The sequence below is a fragment of the Polyodon spathula genome, chromosome 10 (assembly GCF_017654505.1).
Source record: "Polyodon spathula isolate WHYD16114869_AA chromosome 10, ASM1765450v1, whole genome shotgun sequence".
NCBI lineage: Eukaryota > Metazoa > Chordata > Actinopteri > Acipenseriformes > Polyodontidae > Polyodon > Polyodon spathula.
Window position 1 is genome coordinate 45,016,704 of NC_054543.1, and position 25,309 is coordinate 45,042,012.

A 25,309-nucleotide genomic window follows, 5' to 3' on the forward strand; every position below is an offset into this window, starting at 1 on the left:
ATCTAGGGAAGCATGACAGACTCCAATTTCTCAAGTAAACAGGCAGCAATGAAATATTTATTACTAGCAATACCTACTTTATTTATTGATGTTTAACAGGGAAAAATAAACAAAAAAAAAATTAAAATAGATATTTTCAAACAGCCTTATTTCCGCATAACGGCAAAAAACGGGACAAATAAGCGATACCGAAATATTTACTAAACAAGGAATGTTAACAGTCAAAGTCCCACCATATATGTATTTTCAGTAAAACTCAGAGTGGACCAGCATGTAGTACACTCTGCACATACAGGTACGGTTCCCTTCAACATCAGTAAAAATAAAACCAACTTAGTTATATACAACATTGTATTTGATCAAATAGAAAATATATAATTTAAAAAACACAAAAAGGGATTACACAGGCCCATCTGATTCCAGTTTAATTTGCATCTCATTTTGTTTTTTGTCCTCCTTGTACACAGAGGGCTGCAGTTTCTCTTGATCTTCACGTCGTAACTTGCTGTACGGGGGGGAAAAGAAATGTTAAAAACCCTGAAATCAAAATACTATTGCATAAATCTGCAACACTGGCAACTGGAGTAATGCTGAAGATTGTTAGCTTAATGCCAGCTGTTAAACAGTAATTAGCAGGGTTCAGAAACATACTGTTGCATGTCCTCACATGTTGCTACAACATATCACTATAACATACCTGTCACTTCTTTTCATTGTGAACATCCGGACCACTTTATACAACCTTATAGTCTTTTCAAAATGTCTGCTTTAGTGCACTGATAATGCCCACATTGTTAAACAGGTAATACAGCAATAAAGATCCATGATGTGCTACGGCACAGAAACGCCAGAGCATTTTGTGTTTTTTTTTCCAAAATCACTCTTTCTGCATCGATTTCGAGGATAGATCTCTGTGCTATATTTGTTTTAAATGTCGCTCTTTCTGCAGTGATTTACAGAGCAAATCTCTACACTATATTTGTTTTAAATGTCGCTCTTCCTGCAGCGATTTAGAGGACAGATCTCTATGCTATATTTGTTTTAAATGTCGCTCTTCCTGCAGCAATTTAGAGGACAGATCTCTATGCTATATTTGTTTTAAATGTCGCTCTTCCTGCAGCGATTTAGAGGACAGATCTCTATGCTATATTTGTTTTAAATGTCGCTCTTCCTGCAGCGATTTAGAGGACAGATCTCTATGCTATATTTGTTTTAAATGTCGCTCTTCCTGCAGCGATTTAGAGGACAGATCTCTATGCTATATTTGTTTTAAATGTCGCTCTTCCTGCAGCGATTTAGAGGACAGATCTCTATGCTATATTTGTTTTAAATGTCGCTCTTCCTGCAGTGATATATATTTTTCAGAACCTGCTACGTACTGTTTAAGCTACATCTGCAGTGCATGCCACACCTACCCCAGTATAGAGCAGTCAGGATGGCTAGTCCCAGCAGTGCTTCCTTTGGGAAAGGTGGGTAAAGCAGGCATGCCCCGACAGGATGTTTGTTATTCATCCGTAGGTAGGGTTGTGTGTTGGGGATGCATGTGTGCAGTTCTCTATATATGGACCAATCAGGTATTTTTACCACTCCAGAGAATATCAATCTTGCTAAAACATTTAATACATTTTGGTAAAAGGTTCACTTTTGTAATTTATTTTGAGTACAGCTGTGCACAAAAAAAATATTACTAATTTAACTGCAACACTGTTGCAGCATCTCACACCAATTTATAAACAGTGTAAAAATAATAATAATTTTTTTAAGCAACTAGCAGTTTTCACCACATAGTGTTAAAGCAACAATGTTAAGACTATTTCGATTTTTGCTTAAATGTCACAATCAAACAGTTACCTCAGGAGTGGCCAGAAGTTGTCTGATGAACTTTATCAGCGTGATATATTGCTATTAGGTTCTTTATGTGTTTTACTTAAGGTGGTTCAATTGGATTTAACTAGGGCTGCAATGAAGATTACACTTTGATCTTCGAAGGTTCAGAATTCATTACCAAAGGAAGGTTCGAACCGTCGATGGAACTCATTTTCTGAGGACGTCACCTTAGCTACTTGTTTATATTTGATTGAAAATCCTATTTTACAGGTAAGCCATATAAATGTAATAAAACATTTACATGTAGTTTAAAAATGTTATATAGAACAGTAATCATGTTTTTGTTGTTTACGTACAGTAATTGATGCTGCTTACAAGTAAGCTTGCGCTGCAGCAGCCTTAGGCAAAACAACGCTTTACTTAACAGTCAAAGTCACATTTTACTAGGACTACTAACAACAACAGGAACTTATGCTTGTCAAGTGACCCCAGAGATTGGTTGTGCCTCCATGATACGTCAACAGTCGCTTGTACAGTTTGCATTCAACTTATTTAACAAAAAAATCCCAAACGGCAGCGGGGTTTAGCGACATGTCTTTCAATACAGCTACAACGCTTTGCTGTCGCAAATCAAGATATTAAAGGTCTGCCTCGGATAACACGAGCTGGAAGGGGGAGGAGTGGGCGGTGCTCCGCTTTAGTGCATTTACTGTACTGGTATCACAGGGTATACAGGTGCGCCACTGCTAACGGACTCCAAGGGGCAATGGAAACGAAGTTTGTAGTAAACAATTCAAAATGCTTCTGTAACTGTAAACAGAAATACAAACAATACAAGAAAGCTTAACTAACAAAGAACAGGAGTTTATTATTTGTACAAAACACGCCAATGTGGGCCGTACAATTTTATGAATTCATATTTTCGCTAAATGTAATTAAAATTGTATACGTTTCAACTGTACAATGGCTGTACTGACAAAAACAGAAGAATTAAAGTAAACAGCAACTGTTTTTCCTGCCTGGAGTCACAAATGCCACTGTGACTCATTTACGGTCCTGGATGTACCTTATTTGTGCAAAATATCTACCTGTGGAACAGGAAAACAGAATGTAATAAAACGCTGCTGTACGTATTAAACGGTGCTGTACGTATTAAACGGTGCTGTACGTATTAAACTGTACGTATTAAACGCTGCTGTACGTATTAAACGCTGCTGTACGTATTAAACGCTGCTGTACGTAGTAAACTGTACGTATTAAACGCTGCTGTACGTATTAAACGCTGCTGTACGTATTAAACGCTGCTGTACGTAGTAAACGCTGCTGTACGTATTAAACTGTACGTATTAAACGCTGCTGTACGTATTAAACGCTGCTGTACGTATTAAACGCTGCTGTACGTATTAAACGCTGCTGTACGTAGTAAACTGTACGTAGTAAACGCTGCTGTACGTATTAAACGCTGCTGTACGTATTAAACGCTGCTGTACGTAGTAAACGCTGCTGTACGTAGTAAACGCTACTGTACGTATTAAACTGTACGTATTAAACGCTGCTGTACGTATTAAACGCTGCTGTACGTATTAAACGCTGCTGTACGTATTAAACGCTGCTGTACGTATTAAACGCTCCTGTACGTATTAAACGCTCCTGTACGTATTAAGCGCTGCTGTACGTATTAAACGCTGCTGTACGTATTAAATGGTCCTGTACGTATTAAACACAAAGACCTGCCTGTGGAACAGGAAGACTACGTATTACACAGTAATTACGTTATAAACAAGTAATTTTAACCAGAGTTAAAACCGTGTTGTTTGGAGGACATGCCTCCTCAATACTTTGTAAACGGAACTCTGGAGTGCAGCTGTATTTTGTGCAATTCAAACATATTCTACCACAGCACTTCTCTTACACTATCCTGTACACTAGGTATTGCATAAGTATTCACCCCCCTTGCTATGACACACCTAAATAAGCTCTGGTGCAACCAATTGTCTTTAGAAGTCACATAATTAGTTGAATGGAGTCCACTTGTGTGCAATTAAAGTGTTTCACATGATTTCAGGTTAAACACACCTGCCTCTGGGAGGCCCACTGTTGGTTAGTATATTACCACAAAAACTACATCATGAAGGCGAAGGAACATTCAAAGCAAATCCAGGATCAAGGGTAGGATATAAGAACATTTCCAAGGCAATGAATATCCCCAGAGCACAGTAAAGTCCATTATTAAGTAATGGAGAGAATATGGCACAACTGTGAATCTGTCTAGAACAGGCCGTCCTCAAAAACTGAGTATCCGAGCGAGAAGGGCACTAGTCAGGCAGGCCAACAAGAGGCCTATGGCAACTCTAAAGGAGTTACAGTCTTCCATGGCTGAGCTGGGAGACACTGCATACGGCAACAATAGCCCGGATGCTTCACAAAACGGGCCTTTATGGGAGAGTGGCAAAAAGAAAGCCATTGTTTGAAAAAAAAAAAAAAAAAAAAAAAAAACTCACATAAAATCTTGGCTAGAGTTTGCCAGAAGGCATGTGGGAGACTCTGAGACCAAGTGGAAGATTCTATGGTCACATGAGACCAAAATAGAGCTTTCTGGCCTCAACGCTAAGCACTATGTTTGGCGCAAGCCTAACAATGCACATCATCCTGAGAACACCGTCCCTACTGTGAAGCATGGTGGTGGCACCATCATGCTAAGAGGATGCTTCTCTGCATCAGGGCCTGGAAAGCTCGTGAAGATAGAGGACAAAATGAATGCAGCAAAGTACAGAGAAATCATGGACGAAAACCTGCTTAAGTCTGCAAGAGACCTGGGACTTGGGAGAAGTTTCATCTTCCAGCAGGACAACGACCCCAAACATACAGCCAAAGCCACATACAAAAGTGGCTTAAAAACAAAAAGGTCAATGTCCTGGAGTGGCCCAGTCAAAGCCCAGACCTCAATCCAATTGAGAATATGTGGAAAGAGTTGAAAATTGCTGTTCACCAAAGGTCCCCCATCCAACTTGATGGAGCTTGAGCAATTTTGCAAAGAATGGGCAAAAATTGCAGTGTCCAGATGTGCAAAGCTGGTAGAGACTTATCCAAACAGACTCATGGCTGTATTTGCTGCCAAAGGTACCTCTACCAAATATTGACTGAAAGGGGTGAATACTTATGCAATCAATTATTTTCTGTTTTGTATTTGTAATTAATTAAATTTTATTTTTCACTTTGACATTATGGACTTTTTTTGTGTTGATCAGTGGCAAAAACTCCTAATTAAATCCATTCTGATTCCATGTTGTAACACAATGATGTGGAAAATTCCAAGGGGGACGAATACTTTTGAGTCACTTTATAATTATTTGGTAGTGGATTTCAATACAACAACTTTTAAGTAATATGCATTATACAAATTAAAAGATCGAATTTTGCATGCAAGTGACATTTAATGTGCGAGTTATAGTATTCACAAACCTTCGAAAGTTTAAAGCTACCTTTGGATTTCTGGCTAGTAAACAAACCTCTGAATACAGCCCTCTATGTAACACACTGGTGACTGCACCTATAGGGTTCTTCCTGGATAGGTTCAGTATTTTGGAAAAATACAAACAAAAACACACCACTGCACAGTGTAGTGAATGGTATCCCTGCCATTCTACACCTTTTAGGGATGGATGGCAAGAATGCTTGACGTACCTATTAAGCCGTGGCTCCTTGTAGTTAGCTACAGTTGCAGCTCGCCTGCGTTTCTTGGATATTCCAGCTTCTTCACAAGTACTCAAACTGGTGTTGGTTACAGTCTGCAGTATTCTTCCATCTAAACACAAAGTAAATACAAACAAAGAGGTAAAAATAGCCACTGGCAAAATCAACTGGGCAGTCAAACCTTCCTTAGGCCAGTAAACAGCAGCTCAGTATTCATTTGCCTCAAGGACTGTCTTTACATACACTGAAATATCACTTTTAAAATAGTTAAGGGACCAAGAACACCCCTGCCTTAATTTAGGAGGTGGCAAATTTAATTGGTTAACAACTTTGTTTTGTCTTTGTCTTAGAAGTAATTTAACAGAGGACTGATGCAACCGGGATTGCAGATAGTGATCTTAACACCAGACAAGAGGAAGCGGGGAGCTCAGAGTGGCTACAGATGAAATGACCATTTTCCTTGCGGGGCAGGGAGCAGAGCAGACTTTTTTTTTTTTTTTGTTTTTTTTTTTTTTTAAGCATTATGTATTGCATGCTACTGTACAGTGTTTCTACAGTATGGTGTATTTTGTTTATTTAATAATTCAATGTTTTGCTCAAGACGGCCCTTCCATTGTTTAAAAAGGTTTACAAAAAGGGTGAATTATGCATTTGACAGCTGCACATACCAGGGGTTTTGTCTTGACTTCTCTTCACAGTATGTGCAATCTTCTCACTTTCTTTAACAGTATTCACAGAAGAATGAAGATTGTGAAATAGGCCACACTGCTGAGTTTCAGGTCCATAACACTGGAATCCACCAAGAGAACTGTCCTCCTGAACCAACTTCTGAAGGCTTTCCAGGACGGCAGAGTGTTCTTTAGCTCTCTGTGCTGCAGCCCTGGGTAAGGCGACAGTCACTGGGGTTTGTGCTGAAGCGCCCGTGTCCTGCACTCTACAAACTCCCACACCACCTCCTCCACCTGCTGATGCCTTCTGAACACAAGGTGGCTTTAAAATCACACCTCCGGCACCGTCAGAGTTTACAGCCGCCAGTGAAGAGGACTCTTTTTTCCGAGGAGTACAGCTGTCTTCCAAATGATTTTCCTGTGAAGTGGTTTTGCTACCTCTTACACACTCACTTTCCTTATGAGTGAACACAAAACAGGGATTTGGGACAACAGGTTCTTTAAATGCAAATTTTGCACAGTGGCTTTCAGATTTCACTTCCTTTGTTTGATTTTCAGGGCTGCTTTTAGAACTTTTCACCTTGTTTGCAGGATGAATTACATATGTTTTCCTGTTTGGATTAGCACTGAACTCTCCTTGTGTTGTGTGAGAGCATGATTTCTGAGAAATACGGCTTCTTTTTGAAGAGTGTTGCACAACAGGATCATTTAGACCACTCTCAGGTTGGCTGTGCATTGCAGTATTGTTAGAATTTTTGCCTTTTTCTGCACAGATTTCATCAACCACATATCTTCTCTTTCTGCTGCTGTTCTTTTTGTGTTTACTGACCTTCGTTGTACTGTTGCTTTCACAAACCTTTGTTTCACAGGCCTCTACTACAGAACCACCATCTGCCTTATATAAAGGGAGGGTGATTATGAGGTTTTCCCTTTTGGCAACATATCTGTCTGACATAACAAAAGCTCTATCAAATAATTTGCTACCGTGTGCATTTTCTTCAGATTTATCTTTGAGAGCAAGGTTCTGTAAATTCTGTTCTTGCCCAGGCTCTATGTGCGATAGTCCGCTAGCTGTGGGTTCAGCCTTCTGAAAATTTGAGATTACAAATGTTCTTCTGTTATCGTTACATTCAGTGTTCCAATCAGTTACTCTTGGAGGGCCTGAGACTAAGTACGTTCTTCTGCTCTCTTTAGTCTCAACATTTAAAAAGTCCTGTGCTTTTGTTTCTACAGTTTGAAAATCAGCAAGTGTATTTTCTTCCAACAGATCTTTTGGTTGATCCAATGGTTCTTCCACTTGCCCAAATATTGCTCTGCTTTGTTCACATTTATTTGTGTATTTCAAAGCTTCCGATGAGATTATGCCAGCCTTTCTGCTAGCTGTATATTCAGCATTCTGAAAAACTGAGATTTTATACGTGTTTCTGCAGTCTTTACATTCATTGTTCAGAGAGGCATCTGTTATTCCGCAACTGTCTTCCCCTTGGTACAGCTGCTTATTGACTGCTACACTCACCTCGGCTGCAGAGGCTGAACTTGCTGTTTGCAAGTCACTACCAACAGCATCTGAGATTGCCTTGTCTTTATCTAAAGGTCTGATACTTACACATTTTTCAGAGACAGGGCGAGTCAAATTTACATGTTGAATAGCTTTGCTAGGATCTCTTTTCTTTTTCTTAATGTTTCTCAGAGTTTCAGGATCACCCTTTTTGCTCCGCGGCTTTGCTGTTCTGTTCTCCTCAATATTTTTCCTGCTGGAGTTTGATTCAACAGTTACAATTTTAGTCTCCTCATTGACAGTCAGTTCCATTTCAGCATCAAAGACTGTGGTTTCTTGTTTAGGAATCTGGAATTCAAGACTCTCTTTAGAGCCATTGGGCTCAGCAAGAGAAACACCTGGACTCCCCACTCCAGATTGTTTTTTGCGAGTTTTAACGACTGTAGAGCCATCAGTCCCAGGGCACCCTTTTGAATAACTTTCAAAAAGTCCTCCAGTAATCAGGCATGATCTCCTCCCTTTTTTTATGACTCTGTCAGGCGAGACTCTGGGATAGGAGGGCTCTTTCACTACAGGTGATGGGGAACGAAAGATTCCTGCATCTTCTTGGTCGATATGCTGCATATTTTCTAAAGAACAAACACACAAATGTTAAAGGTCATTGCAATAGTATTAAATCATTCAGTATACATTCCAACAGCACATTTCCTGGTTTCAAGCACTATTTTCTTTCTTCATTGCAGTTATTAAAAATCAGCTTAATTGCTCTTGTATAATAAAGAAAGTGTTGAATTGAGTCAAACCACAGAACAAAACTGAGGGAGATCAGATGCTTCTCGCTTTCCTTAAAGCAGAGATGGAAATAAGACTCCCATTGCATAAAAGTTTAATCATTCCTAATTTTACTGTGGAGTTTAATAAGACACCCCTGAGGTTGCTACCTATACACTGTAGCTAATAAAGCTTGTATTAAAACCTGGAATGGGTGAAACTGCTATGCAATAGTTGTCTTATTTCCATCCTTGTTTACAGTAACTGTAGAAAACTAAATAATTTCATAAATCTTACCCATTTTGCACTTCCATTAACTACATAGGTCTTACATGTGCAGTTCTGAAATGAACACAAATTACAGCAAACATGTATTTTCACAACATCTACTACTACTTTAGGTTAGAGAACGTTTACATTTCCTGCCTTTTTCACAAGAAATGTGTTATGCTTGCTCTTTCTGGCATAACAGGTTCGATTTATGGAATACATTTGCTGGCTACAATCACTTTAAGGACATCTGGCAAGAATACTGATCATGGCATTATTACCTAGGAAATGCCCAGGTTCAGACTGCCTGTTAACAGCTGTCTCCTCCAGGGGTGATTGCACGAAGCATTTCTCTTGCACGGGTCTCCGTGGCTGTGGCTGCAACACATGTTTCTCCAGTGACACCACAGGTGACTTCTGGTCTGCACAAAGGGCTTCATTACTAGGCAAAAAATATCCACAATTACAACATGTAGGTTGGTTTAGTTCAAATAACTCCCAGCAAACATTTTAGCTACAATGTTAATGCACAAGACAATAACCACATGTTGAAGTATTGCTGTAATTAATTTTAGGATTAAAAATAGTGTGCATCACTTTAATGTATTGCACATGATACACACAGTGCAAAATACACTCTAAAATATAAAGTAGTTTAAAAGGTGGAGTTCACAGTAAAAAATAACACTGAAAAGGTGGGACGTTACGTTCACTTTTGCCAACACTGAAAAATCTAACAAATGTACACCTTTAAAAACATGTAACATTTTAAATATTGAATATTTCAAATGTACAGACATGATTTTATTTTGCCCTTTTCCTACAGATAATTTCTCTGTCATCTTATATCCCTTGTTCTTCACTGTTGCGTTTTTAAGGCAGGTCAAATATTGCCTTGTAAACGTCTTCCCATCTTCAAGGACAGCACTTTTTCTAACCCAGACATTTGTCACACCCACCCAACATTCTGTAAACTGGCCCCTGCTCTGTTTGGGAGAGGCGGTTTGCTGCTTCTCTTGGAGACAGTTGGACTTGGGCACTGTTAGAGGAGACAGAGATAGCATTATTAGTATCTTAGAGACAATATTTCCAATTGATAATATAAAGCCAGATACTTTGAGATGAGTTAGATACAGGCAGTAAATGGTCCCCATCTGACCTCTGGTTTAAATTAAACTAATTTCAGTGATATTGACATGTATATTGGTACATTGTCCACATTTTAGCTTCATATCTTATTTTAAATAGAAACTTTAACAACCACAAATTTGGAATAAAGTTTAGGCATTGAGATTTGTAACTACTGTATTTGGCTACAAGTAGTTACCTATTGTTAGAAAGTTTAACAACTTTGACCAACCAAACCTTCAAATTTGTGAACCTGAAGTGACCCGTAAAAACATGTAGAGGTAATAACCATGCTAAAAAAATCTTATTTTCAGGTAGTTCTGAAGCCGTTTACTAGGGAAAATGCACAACCCTTTGTAGCTGTTCTTTTCTATACACAATATATTTGCCTAAAAATAGTATACATGCTAAGTTTCTAGAACCATGTAATCTATGCATCTAGCTCAGTGATTGCACTAGTGACAATGCATCCAAAAGGTACTTTTCATTATACAGCACAAACCAGAGTCTTTAGCAGAATTAACTATAATAACCAGTCCAATTCTGGTTCAGTAAGAATTAACATTTTCAAATGTCAGCCAGACTTACATCTTCAACTGAACACATCTTGACAGCAGCATCTAATCTGTCATGTGTGCTCTGTTGCAGTTCTTTAAGTAGTGAAAGCTGTGAACAGGGGAACACAGGTTAGTCATAGAAAAGTGAAACCTCACACAGTACTGGGATCACTACTCTGCCCAGGAACGAAGAGACGTGGGCCCAGTACCGACAGGAAGAGACAAATGGTTAGACTTTGAATTATAAAACAAGATTATAGAATAGATTTGCACCAACAACTTACCAAGTGCTTCTGTCTGTGACTATATGAGGCATTCTGAACATATAGCATCACGGCTTCCTTTTGCAGTGTAATCATTTCCTTCTCTAAAAATTTGCATTTCTCCTTTTGGGCACTCAGAGCTAATGCCAATGCTTTGTTGTTAATTTTCATAGAAGTGTGAACAATGGAGGAGTTATCTGAAATAAGAGAGTGTTGTACAGTAATAATACATTATGGTTTTGTGCTGTGTTTTCAGTTTGAATTGAATTTGACAGATGGTTCTACCCAATTACTGCATTTTATAAATGTTCTTGTTCAAAACTAAATTTTAAAAAATGAGAACGCCTTAAAAGGCCAATTAACAAGGGTCAAGGGTTTAAAATCAACAGATGAGAAATGTCTCCATTACACAAGTCGTGGTATTTGGAAACTGAGCCATAACTGAGTCAGTGTTCTCCTGCAACCTTACGTTTCTGAGATATGAGGCAGCAAGACAAATACAGAAACTGCTTTTCATTGCATTGTAATTCGAAACGAAATAAAGCAAGAATTCGTTTTAAATTCCATTGTAACTGACGTAACCTTTCACTTCTAAAGCACATCTGAAAACAGATTACAGATGCTATACAGCTGTATGGATTTGTCTGATAAACCAAACAGCCTTCAAAGTGCTTACTTAGGATCTTGGTTTTGATCTTCAGTGCAAGCGAGGTGTTCAGTTTCGCTGCTTTTAAGGAGCCCTGCTTCTTTTCAATCATTCTCTCTCTGAGCACGTCCATGGTGGAAGGTCCGCCACCAGTCGCTGGAGCAAACATCGCTCGATACTGGGAAAAAAAAACGAAGCATCTTCTGAATCAGTTCAATGGCTGCTTCTGAAAAGAACAACAAACTACTAAGACAGCCAAAAGACATGCTTGTGACAGTCCAAACAAAGCCAACTTTCCGTCTTCTTGTACAGCACCTTGTTTTCATGTAATGTTTCCATAATACAGGAAGGCGATGTTCCACTTGCAATTCACTACATTGAATTGTTTGCATTTAAATTTGTCTAGGACATAAATACGGTGTGCTCCATGGTGTGGGGATTTAATCAAAAATTCTTTAGCGTTTCCCTTTCTCTAAACATGACCAATCGTGTTCTCTCTCTCTCTCTCTCTCTCTCTCTCTCTCTCTCTCTCTCCATCCAACATGCTGTTACCTCTTTTAAAACTTAAGGTAAACTCAAAATTTGACTTAAACGGATTCCGTCGAATCCTGCTCCGTTCTGTGTTGCAGTTCATAAGCACCAGCTGATAATTATAATAAACACAGTATACCAACCTTGCCAGAACTGAACCCGGGTATTACTTACTCCAGCTTCGTCTGTTTACAAAACACGTATTATTGAAATAGTTACTGGAACCCGCAACGACGTTTGTGTTTAAAATCACGACATTCCCGTGCTGGTCGCTCATTTATAACGACTTTTCCTTTATAAAACACATATAAACCGAATAACATGAAATTCTAAACGTCAGCCACTCATGTTTCTTCTCTGTCCAAATTCTATGACACGCTTTGTTCAAATACTAAGCCCCGCCCGGCCTCCTCTCTCGGCCAATCTAAATCTAGGTAAAATAGATGAGGTCAGCATAAATCTTTTTTCAAAGCTGTGCTGAGCTGACCTGAGCTGTGCAAGAAAATATCACTGCAGAACGAAGGCTCCCATAGCGTAGCTCACACGGGGTAGTGCTGTTTACGTAGTGCTTCATTCATCTCAACACCCCTTCCAAGTGACCATAATACCCCACGAACCTTTGGGTTAGGCTTAGGCTATTGCTATATAATAAACTTCGTTTTAGTAGCTACATGTTCCCCCTTATCATGTGATCGGTCTGTAGCACAATGATGTCTATTCCCGGTTTTACACAATGTTGAGAGTCTCACAGTGGTGCAATGGAATCTCATGTTTGTGCATAAGCTTGTTATTGATTGCGAGGCTGCGAAACCCTTTATACACGAGAGAGAGGTAAATACAATACAACTGTCCAAGCGTACTATTATTTCATTTTTTGGGAGGGGTTACCATGAAGAGGTGTAAATTACCATTCTATTTTCCTGTAGCAGTTACGCAAACCCCCCCTTACTGCAAAGATTGAATTGCCTTGTTGTCTCAAACTTGGTCTGCGCAAGCCTTCTATGTTTCTGTACACATGCCATTGCTCAGAAATAACATGTCATTATATCTAAATGTACACATTTTAAAAATATGTATTCATTTATTTTCACAACATTTATAAATCTGGGGAAAAAATACATGTTAAAATATTAACGCTTTTTTTTTACACATGGCACCAGATATCACACACCCTCGTCTCGTATCTTGTAAAGCGCTTTGTGACCACTATGAAACGCTAGAAAGATAAAAGATTATTATTATTTACAGTAACAGCAACGCTTATTCCCTGCCAAATATGAACTACTTTCGATGTGTAATGACTGCAGTATAAGATACTGACCTTAGGTTTAGGTGTAGGGTGAGGATTATTCATTATTTTATTAGCAATAATAGCCAATCAGAGTGCAGTGTCCTGACAGGAACATTTCGTGGTACCTGTTTAAGCACTGCGCGCATATTTCTGAGGATAAAGTTGAGTGACATCACGCAGCAGCCATCGAAGAACGCGCACCTCCGCGATTCTGTGCAGAACTGCAGAAATCTGCGCTACAAGGACGCCAGCAAAGATCTGTGCGGCGATGCTGATATGCTACAGGGGGGATGTTATTTCTATAACGATACATTAAATAAGTAATGAAAACATGAAATGTCATATAATCCCGAGTCACGGTGGCCGAGAGGTTAAGGCGTTGGACTCGAAATCCAATGGGGTCTCCCCGCACAGGTTCGAATCCTGTTCGTGACGGACATTTATTTAACATTTAAATAAGAAAACGAAACAAACACTTCAAATACATGGTACCCCTATACATAGGGCGGTCTCTTCGTATTTGCATTCTCTACTTTATTAAGTGGAAAAGGACCACAGTAAACACAGGTGCTTTGTTAAAACATACATTTAGGTAGTGGGTATTTTGATCAAATTACTCCGGAATTCTTAAACGAGAAGGGAAGGTCGTTCCTACAAAATGGGTGTCACATACATTATACATTTACATTCATTAATTTAACACATCAGATTATTTATTTTGACTCGCTATTTTTGCAACAACAACACCGATAAAGCATGACTACGGTGCATATAAGTATTTTATAAAAATAACTCATTGGGTTGTGGAAGTCCTTTCAGTCCCTGTTCCATTTCAGTTTCAATATTACATTCTAGAGCCTGACTGCCAGTCTCCCTTTCTGCCACAATGAAATCAAACCGCTTTTCTGTATGACTGCAACCTGAAGCACACGCTCGTCTCATCAAAGCAGCCGGGCAGAGGAATCGCTGGACCCTATTATTGATCTACCACTTGATGCGCAAAGTTGAAAGTGTTGTTGGTTCGAGTTCTGTTTGGACCCCCCTCCGCCAATGATGAGAGGCATGACGCTGTTTCTGATCTGCGTTTTATGAACGGGCGGAAATATACGCCCTCTCGAGCTATTAAATGAAGTTGTCTGTTCCTGAAAGAAGGTTTGGGGATTCAACACTGGAGCCTGCTCGGAGACTGCATAGCGGCGTGCCAGGGTACCTACCACTGAAAAAATGAGTGCTGTCATCTGGAACCCGGAGCTACTGAAAACAAGGACGAGGGTAAGCGATGCTTTCTACTGTTAAATAAGATAGATACATACATACATACATACATATATATATATATATATATATATATATATGTATGTGTGTGTGTGTGTGTGTGGCAACGGAAGGAATCGAAACTGTGCAGATGATAAACCCCGTTGCAATTTAACGCGTTTCGCACTCAGAACTTTAAGTAACATAATTCCAAGATGCGACTTGTGCTTTATGACAATATAAACAGTAAACAAAGTGCATCAGCACCAATCTTTTTGGATCGTCACACATATCTATCTTTTTCAAGTCTGTATCATTACCTTTTAAATAGTGCTGCATGAGGAATGCTGGAAATAAGATTCCTACTGCGGAGCAGTTTCACTCATTCCAGGCTTCACTTCAAGCTTAATTAACACCAGAGTTTAAGTAAAAAGCTCAGGTGTGTCTTATTAAACTCAATGGTAAAAGCAGGAATGGATCAAACTACTCTGCAATGGGAGTCTCATTTCCATCCCTACTGATCAGCACTAATAGATGATAGTGATTGTAACTGCTGCAGCTCCCAGTGCCCACACAGAACCAAGCTGCAGCACACCATGGTAAAACTGAGTGAAGCACAGGGGCAGAACCAAGCTGCAGCACACCATGGTAAAACTGAGTGAAGCACAGGGGCAGAACCAAGCTGCAGCACACCATGGTAAAACTGAGTGAAGCACAGGGGCAGAACCAAGCTGCAGCACACCATGGTAAAACTGAGTGAAGCACAGGGGCAGAACCAAGCTGCAGCACACCATGGTAAAACTGAGTGAAGCACAGGGGCAGAACCAAGCTGCAGCACACCATGGTAAAACTGAGTGAAGCACAGGGGCAGAACCAAGCTGCAGCACACCATGGTAAAACTGAGTGAAGCACAGGGGCAGAACCAAGCTGCAGCACACCATGGTAAAACTGAGTGAAGCACAGGGGCAGAACACCATGGTAAAACTGAGTGAAGCACAGGGGCAGAACCAAGCTGCAGCACACCATGGTAAAACTGAGTGAAGCACAGGGGCAGAAGGCAAGGTGAAGCACACCGTGGTATAGGAAATGCATGGTGTTATCACAGGGACAAGATGAATGGCTGGTTTCAGACCCTGATTAGCAGTATTCTTAGACTACCTAATGTTAAATTGAGTAATAAAAAAAAAAAAAAACTTATAGCACTGTCCATAATTTGAATATTGTATCTTCTTCACATGTTTGTCATTCTAAGATACATTGTAAAAGAAATACATCTTTTTGGCTTTAACCTTTATTCTATGGGAAAAAGCGAATACGTTTGAGCTGAGATTTGAGGATGTTCTCTGCCTATAAAACATATTATATATAAAAAAATACATATTATCCACAGAAGACATCTTCAAATCTCAGTTCAACATTCTGCAGTCCAAAGTTAAACCCAACTTGCCCTTGACAACTGCAGGCATCAAAACATCAAATTACTTATTTTATTTATTTCTTTTACATGTGAGCCATCCTTTTCCACTCTTCCATGGTCCTTATTAACTTTGATATTATTTGTCAAGTTCTTTAAAATTTGCTTGACACTTCCTCTCTGGGCTTTACCATGCTCACAATGCTTCCTGACTCTGCTATGCTTTTACTTTGGGAATCTAATCCTGTCCCTGTTTGCAGCCTCTGTCCAGGCTGCTCCTGGTGTGTGCCCTCCTCTCCTTGTCCCTCGCCCTGCCTCGCACCCATGCCTTCCCCAGCTGCTGCCATCTCCGCCGCTGCCACTGCCGCCTGCTGGAGCTGTTGTACGGGCCGGGGAACCACGCCATCGGCATCCTTACCATGGGTAGGCGCAGCTCCAGCTCGGGGCTGCAGGGGGCACTCCGGAGCTCAGGAAGAGAGGCCCAGACTGTGGAGATGGAACCCCAGAGGACAGGGGGAAACAGCAGCGGGACCCTGCCTCATATCGGGACTCTCGTGACCCGGCAAGAGTTCTGTGACATGCTGCTCCGCCAGCACATGCAGCGGTGCCTCTGGGGGTCCCAAAGGGGGGAGTGTGAGACCTTCCTGATCAGGCTGTGTGTTGCAGTCAGCAGGGGGGTGTAGTGGCTGGGTTTTCAATTTCATTCACAATAACTTCCACTGTCCACCAGATCAGTGCAAATTGACAGATTGTTTGTTTTTCCTTTGGCAATTAAAATATACATATAGACTATGTAAATTCTTAGCCCCTGGAGCATGAATTCGGAGGCTGACCAGGGGATTGAACACCTGCGACAGCTCTGGTCTTAGTGATGCTTCAATGATGTACCTGCGCAGAGAGGCAGTGTGGAGCAGCATTCTGCACACAGCTTCCATCAACAGGGTATCTATAATGATGATGACTTGCAATATCCAGAACTCTCTCTCTGCCTTCCTGTGCTCTCATTGAACCATCTCAGAGCCCGTCCACACGGCCTCTCGAGTAGGGAGATGCACCTGTATCAGTCTTTAAATGATGAATGCATAAATAACCACATGTATTGTTCAACTTTTAATCTTCTTATTTCATTAAAATGTGTAACAGAATTATTCTTTGTTTTGACTGTTTTTATCTCTTTCCGTGTCATACAAAGTAGCCCACCTTCACAAACAGACTCTGATTTTGCAATGCTAACGTCCTGTTTGTTGAAGTGCTTGCCCTGGTACTGTGTTGTATGTATGTGGGTCCCCTTGTCTTGGGCTCCCTAACACTTTGTTTAACTGAGGTCTTTCCATCTTGACAAGGTATCTCCACATCACTCACAGGTGCAGGTCTCTGACTGTACTTGTGAAGCTTACATTCAAATGTGTTCTGTACTTGTCTTGTAGTCGAGAAGTCTTTGCAGGTCAATATCAGGCTGTTCGGGGTGTCTCCCATGCAGTCACTCGCCTATTGCATGCAGAACTCACATTTAGAAGGGAGAGTCTTATTGATTTGCAGTGATGGAAAAAACCTTCCATTTCATATCAATTTGATCCTTTCCAGGCTTATCCACAGCATATAGAAAATTCAGATCTTGCTGTTCAAGCTTATTCATTTTGGAGTGGCTCAAACTGCTCTTGATCTTACGCCATTGCTTATTGTAATGTCTAATGATTTTCCAGTAATCCATAAAAGGATGTCTCCCTTCTCTGTCTCCTCCAGTCTCTTTCTCTCCCCCTTCAGTCTCCTCCAGTCTATGTTTCCCTTAGTCTCCTCCAGTCTTTCTCCCCTCTCAGTTTCCTCCAGTCTCTCTCTCTCCCCCTCAGTCTCCCCAGTCTCCCCAGCCTTCCCCTAGTCTCCCTCAGCCTTAGTCTTACACCTTAGTCTCCTCCAGTATGTTTTCCCCAGCCACCCCTCTCTCCCCCCTCAGTCTCCCCAGCCTCACCCTCTTCCCTCAGTCTCCTCCAGTCCCTCTCTCCCCTCAGTCTCCTCCAGTCTCTCTCTCTCCCCCCTCAGTCTCCCCAGCCTCCCCTCTCTCCCCTCAGTCTCCCCAGCCTCCCCCCTGTCTCTGTCCTCTAGCGGGGTGCTGTAGGCTTTGCTCTGTATCTTCAGCACCATCCTCTTGGCGTAGAAGTCTGTGCACTCTTCGGGCAGCTCCTCCAGGCTCCTCAGCGCTCACTCCTGTACAGCACAACACGCTTCCTCCCAGTCACCTGAACCAGCAGGTTATCCATCACTTGCACAGACAGGCAGGCTGTCAATACTCAACAAGCCTTGAAATCAGAAATACAAAAAGAAACCTAATAAAAGGTATCAGGTTTTTTTTTTTCTAAATGCAGCACAATGGAGTGTTTTGTAGTTATGAATGAAGTCTTGTCTTAAGCTAACATACAAGTGGCTGTACCGTCCCTTTGCTACAGCGTGGCTAGATCATTTCTTTTATAATAAGCTGATATAGTGGGGGCTATCCCGTCACTATCGGGTAACAATAAAAAAGGAAAACACACCATTGCCATCTAGGAAGCATCCGCCCATCCTACTCCCCCTGTATTCTTACATCATAGTGATGACCACCCCCTGTACTCTTTCATCACAGTGATGACCCCTCCCCCTGTACTCTTTCATCACAGTGATGACCCCTCCCCCTGTACTCTTTCATCACAGTGACAGCCCCTCCCTCTGCGCTCTTTCATTATAATGAGTCCAGAGCTGGAGGCCGCGGAGAGCTGATTTGGAACACGCTGGAGAAGAACAGCTCCTTCAAGAAGAATTCTGGCAAAAAAAAGTCACCCGCCAGGCTCGGAACTGCTTTCTGACATCAGCGATGTCCTATGGGACACAGACACAGGGACTGGTTATTGCAAAATACTGACAGGAGACTGTAGCAGCATTGCACTGGCAGAGATACAAAGGCAAAAAATATCTTGACTAGTGGAGTTACAACTGCAACAATGTAGACAGTGTGGGATCCAATCACCTGCAACTGGAACAAAATATGCTTTTAAATACTAATGAATTCAGTGCAATTACTGAACCTTAAAGGTGGTGGTGGAGGTGATATATTTCTCCAGTTAGACCCCCTACTTTGCAATATCTGTGCATGAATATTAATTGAATGAATAACTGACACATTTTAAAATAGCACCGGGACCCACAGTCAGGTATTTGATCTGTGTTCTTCCCCCATAATCTTTTAATTAACAGTAATTAAATGTGACATTTACAGACTAATGAACTGCAGTGAAGTGGCTCAGTGCTCCTGTCTCCTGGTGAGGCTCACCAACAGCTACACAGACTGGCTCACTGTCTCCAAGTCAATCTGCAACCAAATTCAGTGCGTCTCAATGCTTTTCAGAGGTTAAACCTGCCGAAGACGGCTGCTTTCTGGTGCACACATCTTGTTTAAAGGGATCCCCTTGTTATTATAGAGATGATGGGAATGAACACTTCAATTCATCTTGCCAGGGCAGAACTGTTAACCTGATGCTACCTTACAGAGGAAAGTACTGCAGGACCAAAACACTGGTTAAATAAAGGAAATGAAACACTGCACTGCTTGTGTAGTCCTTGCCACGTATTCACGTGTTGCATGCTGTTTCTGAAAGTTTTACAAGTAGAGCTGCACAAACAGATTATTCAATTATTGTACGGAACTCTCCACAGGTCAGGGTCATTGGTATTGATCGGGCTAATTTACCATTCCAAGTAAATCAAGTGAAGAAGCAGCTGCATGGATTTGTGTGAATTGCTGTTCTCCACAGAGTGTATTCAAAGCAGCTGTTTCATTACTTGATTCACTTGCAATGGTAAATTAGCCTGATCAACACCAATGACTCTGACCTGTGGAGAGCTTGAATCAAATATTCTTTTCGTGCAGCACTATTCGCGAGCGCTTTGTTGGAGCAAGGGGGATTGGGGTTAACAGCCCTGCTCTTTTTCAAATGAGCCCCACAGATCTTCATAGAGCTGAGTGGAGGTGTTTATTCAACACAGCACGGTTGCATCAGCACTCCCTTTCGAGTGCACTGGAGGGCAATGCGGGGCCAGTTTCAGCTGAAGTCCGTATTAAATCAAAAGTGAAAGAAAAAAAAGCCTCTCTGCAATTTAAATTACGCAGCACATCCACACACTGCAATCACACATCACAGTCACTGCGCACATGAGGACACCAGGGAAGGTAGAGGACCTGTATTTGGGTTTCCATTACTTACTGTTCTGTATTATAACCAGCCACTCCCCAAAGACTCACCTTCCTGGGGTCCTCTCCCAGCGAGCGCAGGTAATAGCTCTCCTTCTGCACAGACACAAACAGACAGACTGACACCTGAGAGACAACGTTACGCAGCAGCCGCATGGGGCACACCACACTAATTAGCTTTCAACCTTTCAGGCTTCAAATGCGCATTGACAGTCCAAAGGCAGGCTGGGGTAGGGGGCTTGACCTTTCCTGCTGTGGCTGCCCGCTGGCTGCTTTAGTGCATAAAAATGTTCGAATCGTTTAATCAGGGCTGCCTTTAGAACGTGTGTTTACCAGGTGATTCACTCTAGATGAGTTACACAAGTCTCAATCTGTGTGATGGGTGACTGGATGAAATTGCCACCTGCATTCGTAGAACTGAAACACCCTTTTAGGTAGATGTGCCCTGAAGTGAAAGATGCACACGGCCTGGTTACGATCAGAAAGAGATGGAAGAGCAATGCTTAACCAAGCCTTGCTTATCATTCTACTGTATTTTGGTTAGCCAGGTCTATCACTAAATGCCTTTAGTGAAAGTATATCATATTGTGCAACAGTATGGGTACAACATCTCAACCTATATACTCTACACAGTATGCCTGACTGAAAACAAACATTTCACTGCCTTTCAACAGTGAATATAGAACCTGTGCCATACTTACTTCAGAGAGCTGAGTGATACAGCGCTTTCAAGTCAACGTTTTGTTACTGTTGCCTTCATGCTAATTCCAAAGGTGGCCTCTTGTAAATTCCTTCCCCCATGCAGCACCACCATGTGCCAGCAGGGGTCTCTAGTCTAGAGGCAACAGTTTTTATAGCTCCATCTAGTGGAACTCAAGAGGAATTACTAAAGAAAGATTAAATTAATTACTGTGGGAAACAATTCAAATTCACCCCAGAAATAGAGTGTCCTGCAAAAACAATTCTTTATCATCATCCGTGTATACGTACACTGTCCTTTTCTTCTGACAGGTCATTGGAATACTGTAGATAGCTTCAGAAATGTGCTTGTGATATCATTACCCTTCCACACTCTGTCTCTCCACACGTTTTCATGCGGTGTCCCTTACAGTACGGTCCTCGCTGAAACAAAGTAACACCGATACTACATTACAATTCTTGATCGAGGGAAGTTTGCAATTCTCTCATACAAGTAAAATTAACAGAAACAAAAGCGTATATTTTATTCAAACTGATAAAATGAAGTTTTGTCTGTGCCGGCTACATCAAACTGTCAGCTATTAATACAGTCCAGGCATTTACTCATCGGTCTAGGAAACGAAATCTTGTTTTCAGACGGATTGCATAAATGACCGGACTAGAAGGTGTAGGGAGAAAATGGCTCTGCCCGTAAGGAGTTGCTGTGTTAGGGCTCACGGGGTTCTGTCCCGTTTTCTCAGGCACGGTAGCGGCTCTTCGTCGTTGATCCCGGTGGTTATCAAGAGGCTGCCCTCCGCCTCAGCGGCCTGTGGGCTGGGCCGAGCCCCGGCCTTCTCCACCGCCAGACTGTACAGCTCGGAGCCGCAGAGGACGAACCAGAAAATGGTGGTAGTTGGGATACCAAACCCGTTCATCTGGTTCCGAACCCGCGTCTACTACTTCTTAATCCGGGCATATTTCGATCAGGAGTTTAATATCGACGACTTCACCGAGGGGGCAAAACACGTGTGTTTTTTTAATGTATTTATTTAATTACACCTTCCAGTTGTAATAATAGCGTCAGTGGGGTACTGAAGGTACATGACCGTTTTGTATTGCTCTCGGGGCGTTGATCGAGGCCAGTTGTAAACAACATCCACAGTTAGGGTCATGGACCACCACGTAAACTAAAAACGTGTGAATCGTTGTTTTTCTTAATTTTATAACTTGATAATACTTAAAAAAAAAAAAACAAAAAAAAAAAAAAAAAAAAAAAACACAACAGTTTGACCCTGACACAAATAAGGCCAGACGGGGGGGTGGGGGGTGACTACAAGCTGCAAGGTGTGTACATTGTTGTGGGGAGGTAACCATGCCACAGTGGTAACCTGACCGGACTGTGAGACAGCCCTGGAGAAAAGGCGATTCTCCAGAATGGCCCATTCTATAAAGTCGCCGCTGTTGAGACATTATGAAGTTAGTAGTTTTACAGTTAAATATGTTGCTGAGTTCCCCAACACTGGGACCCTCACTGATGTGTATTGCTACCCAATGTGATTAATCTGTTTTATCACCAGGCATTTGCTCGGGTGTCAAAGCTGCTATCCCAGTGTAAATTTGAAGCTCTGGAGGGACTCGTAGCGAAGGATGTAAGTACAGAGCCTCCAGTCTAAGGTAATGTTAAGATGGAATAAGCTTTAATTGACACTCGCTGACTGTTTCTCTCTACCCTCTCCCAGGTGCTGGAGCGGCTGCAGCAGCAGTGCCCCCTCCTCCCCCAGACTCACCAGCAGGCCCTGGCAGCTGACATGAGTGACATCATGTACACCACTCCGGGGGATGTGGGCATTTACTACGATGACAACGGTGTGTGCTGCCCCCTCCTCCTGCCCGGACGTCAGTGAGAGTGATACACAGAGCAGGGAGCGTTCCCCTGTTAGGCAGTTGCTGTATATCTGAAGAGGTTTCTAGTCTGTTTAGTATGCCACTGTGCTGCCTGCAAATGTACTGTATATGTGTTTCTAATCCTTCATTGTCCTGTGTAAGGGCCCTTTCACTAATTCACTGTTTTCAGTATTTTCAGTTTGAATAGGTCTGTTACAAAGGTAGAGCAGATGTAAGGATTGATGAGTGGTGGTGTATCAGACTGTATTGAGCGTGAAGGGAGTTGCAGTGTGTGTGTGTGTGAATCTCCGTTCCTGACTCTGTGTGTCCTCCCCACAGGGCGCAAGTTTGTCAGTATCCTCATGCGATTCTGGTACCTGACCAGCGCCCGGCTTCCAGAGGAGACCCCCGAGGGCACCAAGGTGTTCCAGGTGGCGTTCGGAGAGGAGGAGAGGGGCGAGGAGACCAAGAGGCTACTCACAGCCAATTACGAGTGAGTCTGACCAGAGAGGGTGGGGTCCAAAGGCTTCTCGCAGCCAATTACGAGCGAGTCTGACCAGAAAGGGTGGGGTCAAGAGTCTCCTTGCAGCGAATGGAATGAAGGGGAAGGGTTGTCGTTGTACTATATTTTAATGGTCTACATGGTGGCTGGGTTAGGTGATTGAAAACAAGTTCAAATTCAAGTGTTCGAAGTCAAACAGCTTGCAGCACACATGCAAGCCTCTCTATATTTACACTTGTAAAAGTGTTTTAACTTGCCAGGAAAGACTGCCTAATGATCTTAACTGCAGCAGTGCTTCTCTCCGTCACTGTTTATAAATAAATAAATAAATAAATGGTAAATAAATTGTATCATTAAAATAGGCCCCATCGTGTCGAACCTGGTGGTCTGTATGGATCAGACTGCTGGTTCGTGAATCACTGTGTTGTGAAGCTTTGATGACATTAAAATGAAGATCTTGTCTGTTGTGTTTTCCCTACCAGGTTTCAAAGGGAGTTCACTAAGGGTGTGTTGCCAGACTGGACAATCACACGTGTCGAGCACTCCAAGCTGCTGGACTGACAAGGACAGGAGCCTGTCCCCTCTGCCTGGGACAACTCGCTGACCCCAGAGCAGCTCGTGACTGCCTAGAGATCCACTCTTGGTTTGCCATGACTCGTGGATACACACACAGCAACTCTGGGGCTTTGGAGAGGGTCTCCAGCTGATTGAAGTCCTTTATCTAGGGAAAGGGGAGCCTGCTGGCCATCTGTATTGTATTCAACACACTGAGAGGGACTGTAAAGGAAAATAAATAGTTCTATTTTATGCACTATTTTTGTGAAATGAGAAAAACAGAATGTCTGCTCCAAAATGTATGTTTACTCATGAGTTAAAAAACATGCAGGAGCACTGGTACTCCCCTGTGGATCTCTTGGTCCTTTCCAGCCCAGGGATCCAGTTGATTTAAAACAGTCCAGAGCCGTGTCCCTACCGGGCCTTTAACGGTTAAATTGAACCGAGGTGTTCAGTTGAGTCATTGAGGTCCGGGTTTGGAATGGACTGAAAGTGCCACAGGTAAGTTCCACTGCTTTGCGTTTCCATCACATTGGTGCTGGTTCACTCTTCGGCTTTGTATTGAACTGGAGTTTGTTACAGTGTGATCAGGTTTGGATTGGACGATGTCTGTGAGAGTTTAAAGCCGCGGAAAGGAGCAAGTCAAAACTGGTCAGTATCCACCAGGGATGTGCAAATTAAATAAAATACAACCTTACCTTTAACCCTACTGTATTTCTATACTTTCTGCTGGTGCATACTGCCCCCAGCTGGCTTAATGTTGTAAGTGCAAGAGCAGGGGTAGGCAGTCTTGGCAATTTCACTGTGGTCCAATGCAGGACTTTGTTCCAACCAGGTCCTTAATTCTGCTGTTGGCCTTGCTGCTGCTGATTATTAATGAAAGTTAAATTGTTATTAACTCCACCTGCCTAGAACAGTATAAACAGTCTATTTTGTTGTTGCATAATACATTGCAAGTAAAACCTTTTGTCCTGCGCAACGAGCATTCCTATTGCAAGAACCCAAGGACCAGTGTCAAAAGCTATACTAGCACACATTTGTAATGATAAATGCAAACATGACTGGATATATGGAAATATATACATTAATGTGAACCAGTGCCAGGTATTAAGGTACTAATTCAATACATTGGACCAGGGTTGGGATTAGAGATGTGCTGATTTGAGAAACAGTGTATTTCTATATAATGTTATGCCTCCTGATATTTTGGTTCAGGCAGCGAGTAACACCTCAAAGAGGAGTACGTTTAGCAGCAATGTCATGAACATCTCTGGGTGCAGCCAGCAAAAAAAAAAAAAAAAAAAAAAAAAAAAAAAAAAAAAAAAAAAAAAAAAAACCTGCAGTATAAATATTTTAAAAAGTAAACATTTTGTCTTTGTAATTTCATAATGTTTGATTAAATAAATTAGTCTGTATTGAAGAAAATAACAATGTTTGGTTTATTTTTATATATGCAATCAGTGTTTAGTTTGTATTTTCCTAAGTTTTTTCAAATGCCCATACCCAATGAGTGAGCCAGTGGATGTCACTATGTCATCTGGTACTGCAACTTCAGTAAACTTTCACAGATCAAAGTGAAACTTCGCAGAAAAGCAAATGAAAACAAGGTCCATGAACTTAGTGAAAATCATTGTGGAGATTTGAAGTGGGTCAAATTGCC

The 25,309-nt window shown here is 41.7% G+C and overlaps 3 protein-coding genes and 1 non-coding gene across 4 annotated transcripts; 3 read left to right on the plus strand and 1 right to left on the minus strand.

The window, feature by feature from the left end:
- Positions 1-106: 106 nt before the first annotated feature.
- Positions 107-12,185, minus strand: LOC121321486. Its single transcript, XM_041260460.1, has 9 exons — positions 11,996-12,185; positions 11,352-11,499; positions 10,697-10,872; positions 10,444-10,521; positions 9,687-9,766; positions 9,009-9,169; positions 6,189-8,315; positions 5,512-5,632; positions 107-505 (listed from the first exon to the last, which is right to left on the minus strand). The coding sequence occupies exons 2-9, from the start codon at positions 11,488-11,490 to the stop codon at positions 400-402; spliced, it is 2,988 nt and encodes a 995-aa protein (XP_041116394.1). The 5' UTR covers positions 11,491-11,499; positions 11,996-12,185; the 3' UTR covers positions 107-399.
- A 1,311-nt stretch (positions 12,186-13,496) lies between these two features.
- Positions 13,497-13,578, plus strand: trnas-cga. Its single transcript has one exon. It is a non-coding gene; the product is annotated as a tRNA-Ser (tRNA).
- Positions 13,579-13,988: 410 nt separating this feature from the next.
- Positions 13,989-16,896, plus strand: LOC121321395 (orexin-like). Its single transcript, XM_041260312.1, has 2 exons — positions 13,989-14,415; positions 16,072-16,896. Exons 1-2 carry the CDS (start codon positions 14,368-14,370, stop codon positions 16,492-16,494), a joined length of 471 nt encoding a protein of 156 aa, XP_041116246.1. The 5' UTR covers positions 13,989-14,367; the 3' UTR covers positions 16,495-16,896.
- A 4,484-nt stretch (positions 16,897-21,380) lies between these two features.
- Positions 21,381-24,964, plus strand: maip1 (matrix AAA peptidase interacting protein 1). The gene is made up of 5 exons (XM_041262351.1): positions 21,381-21,734; positions 22,286-22,357; positions 22,448-22,574; positions 22,932-23,085; positions 23,577-24,964. Exons 1-5 carry the CDS (start codon positions 21,408-21,410, stop codon positions 23,653-23,655), a joined length of 759 nt encoding a protein of 252 aa, XP_041118285.1. The 5' UTR covers positions 21,381-21,407; the 3' UTR covers positions 23,656-24,964.
- Positions 24,965-25,309: the final 345 nt, after the last annotated feature.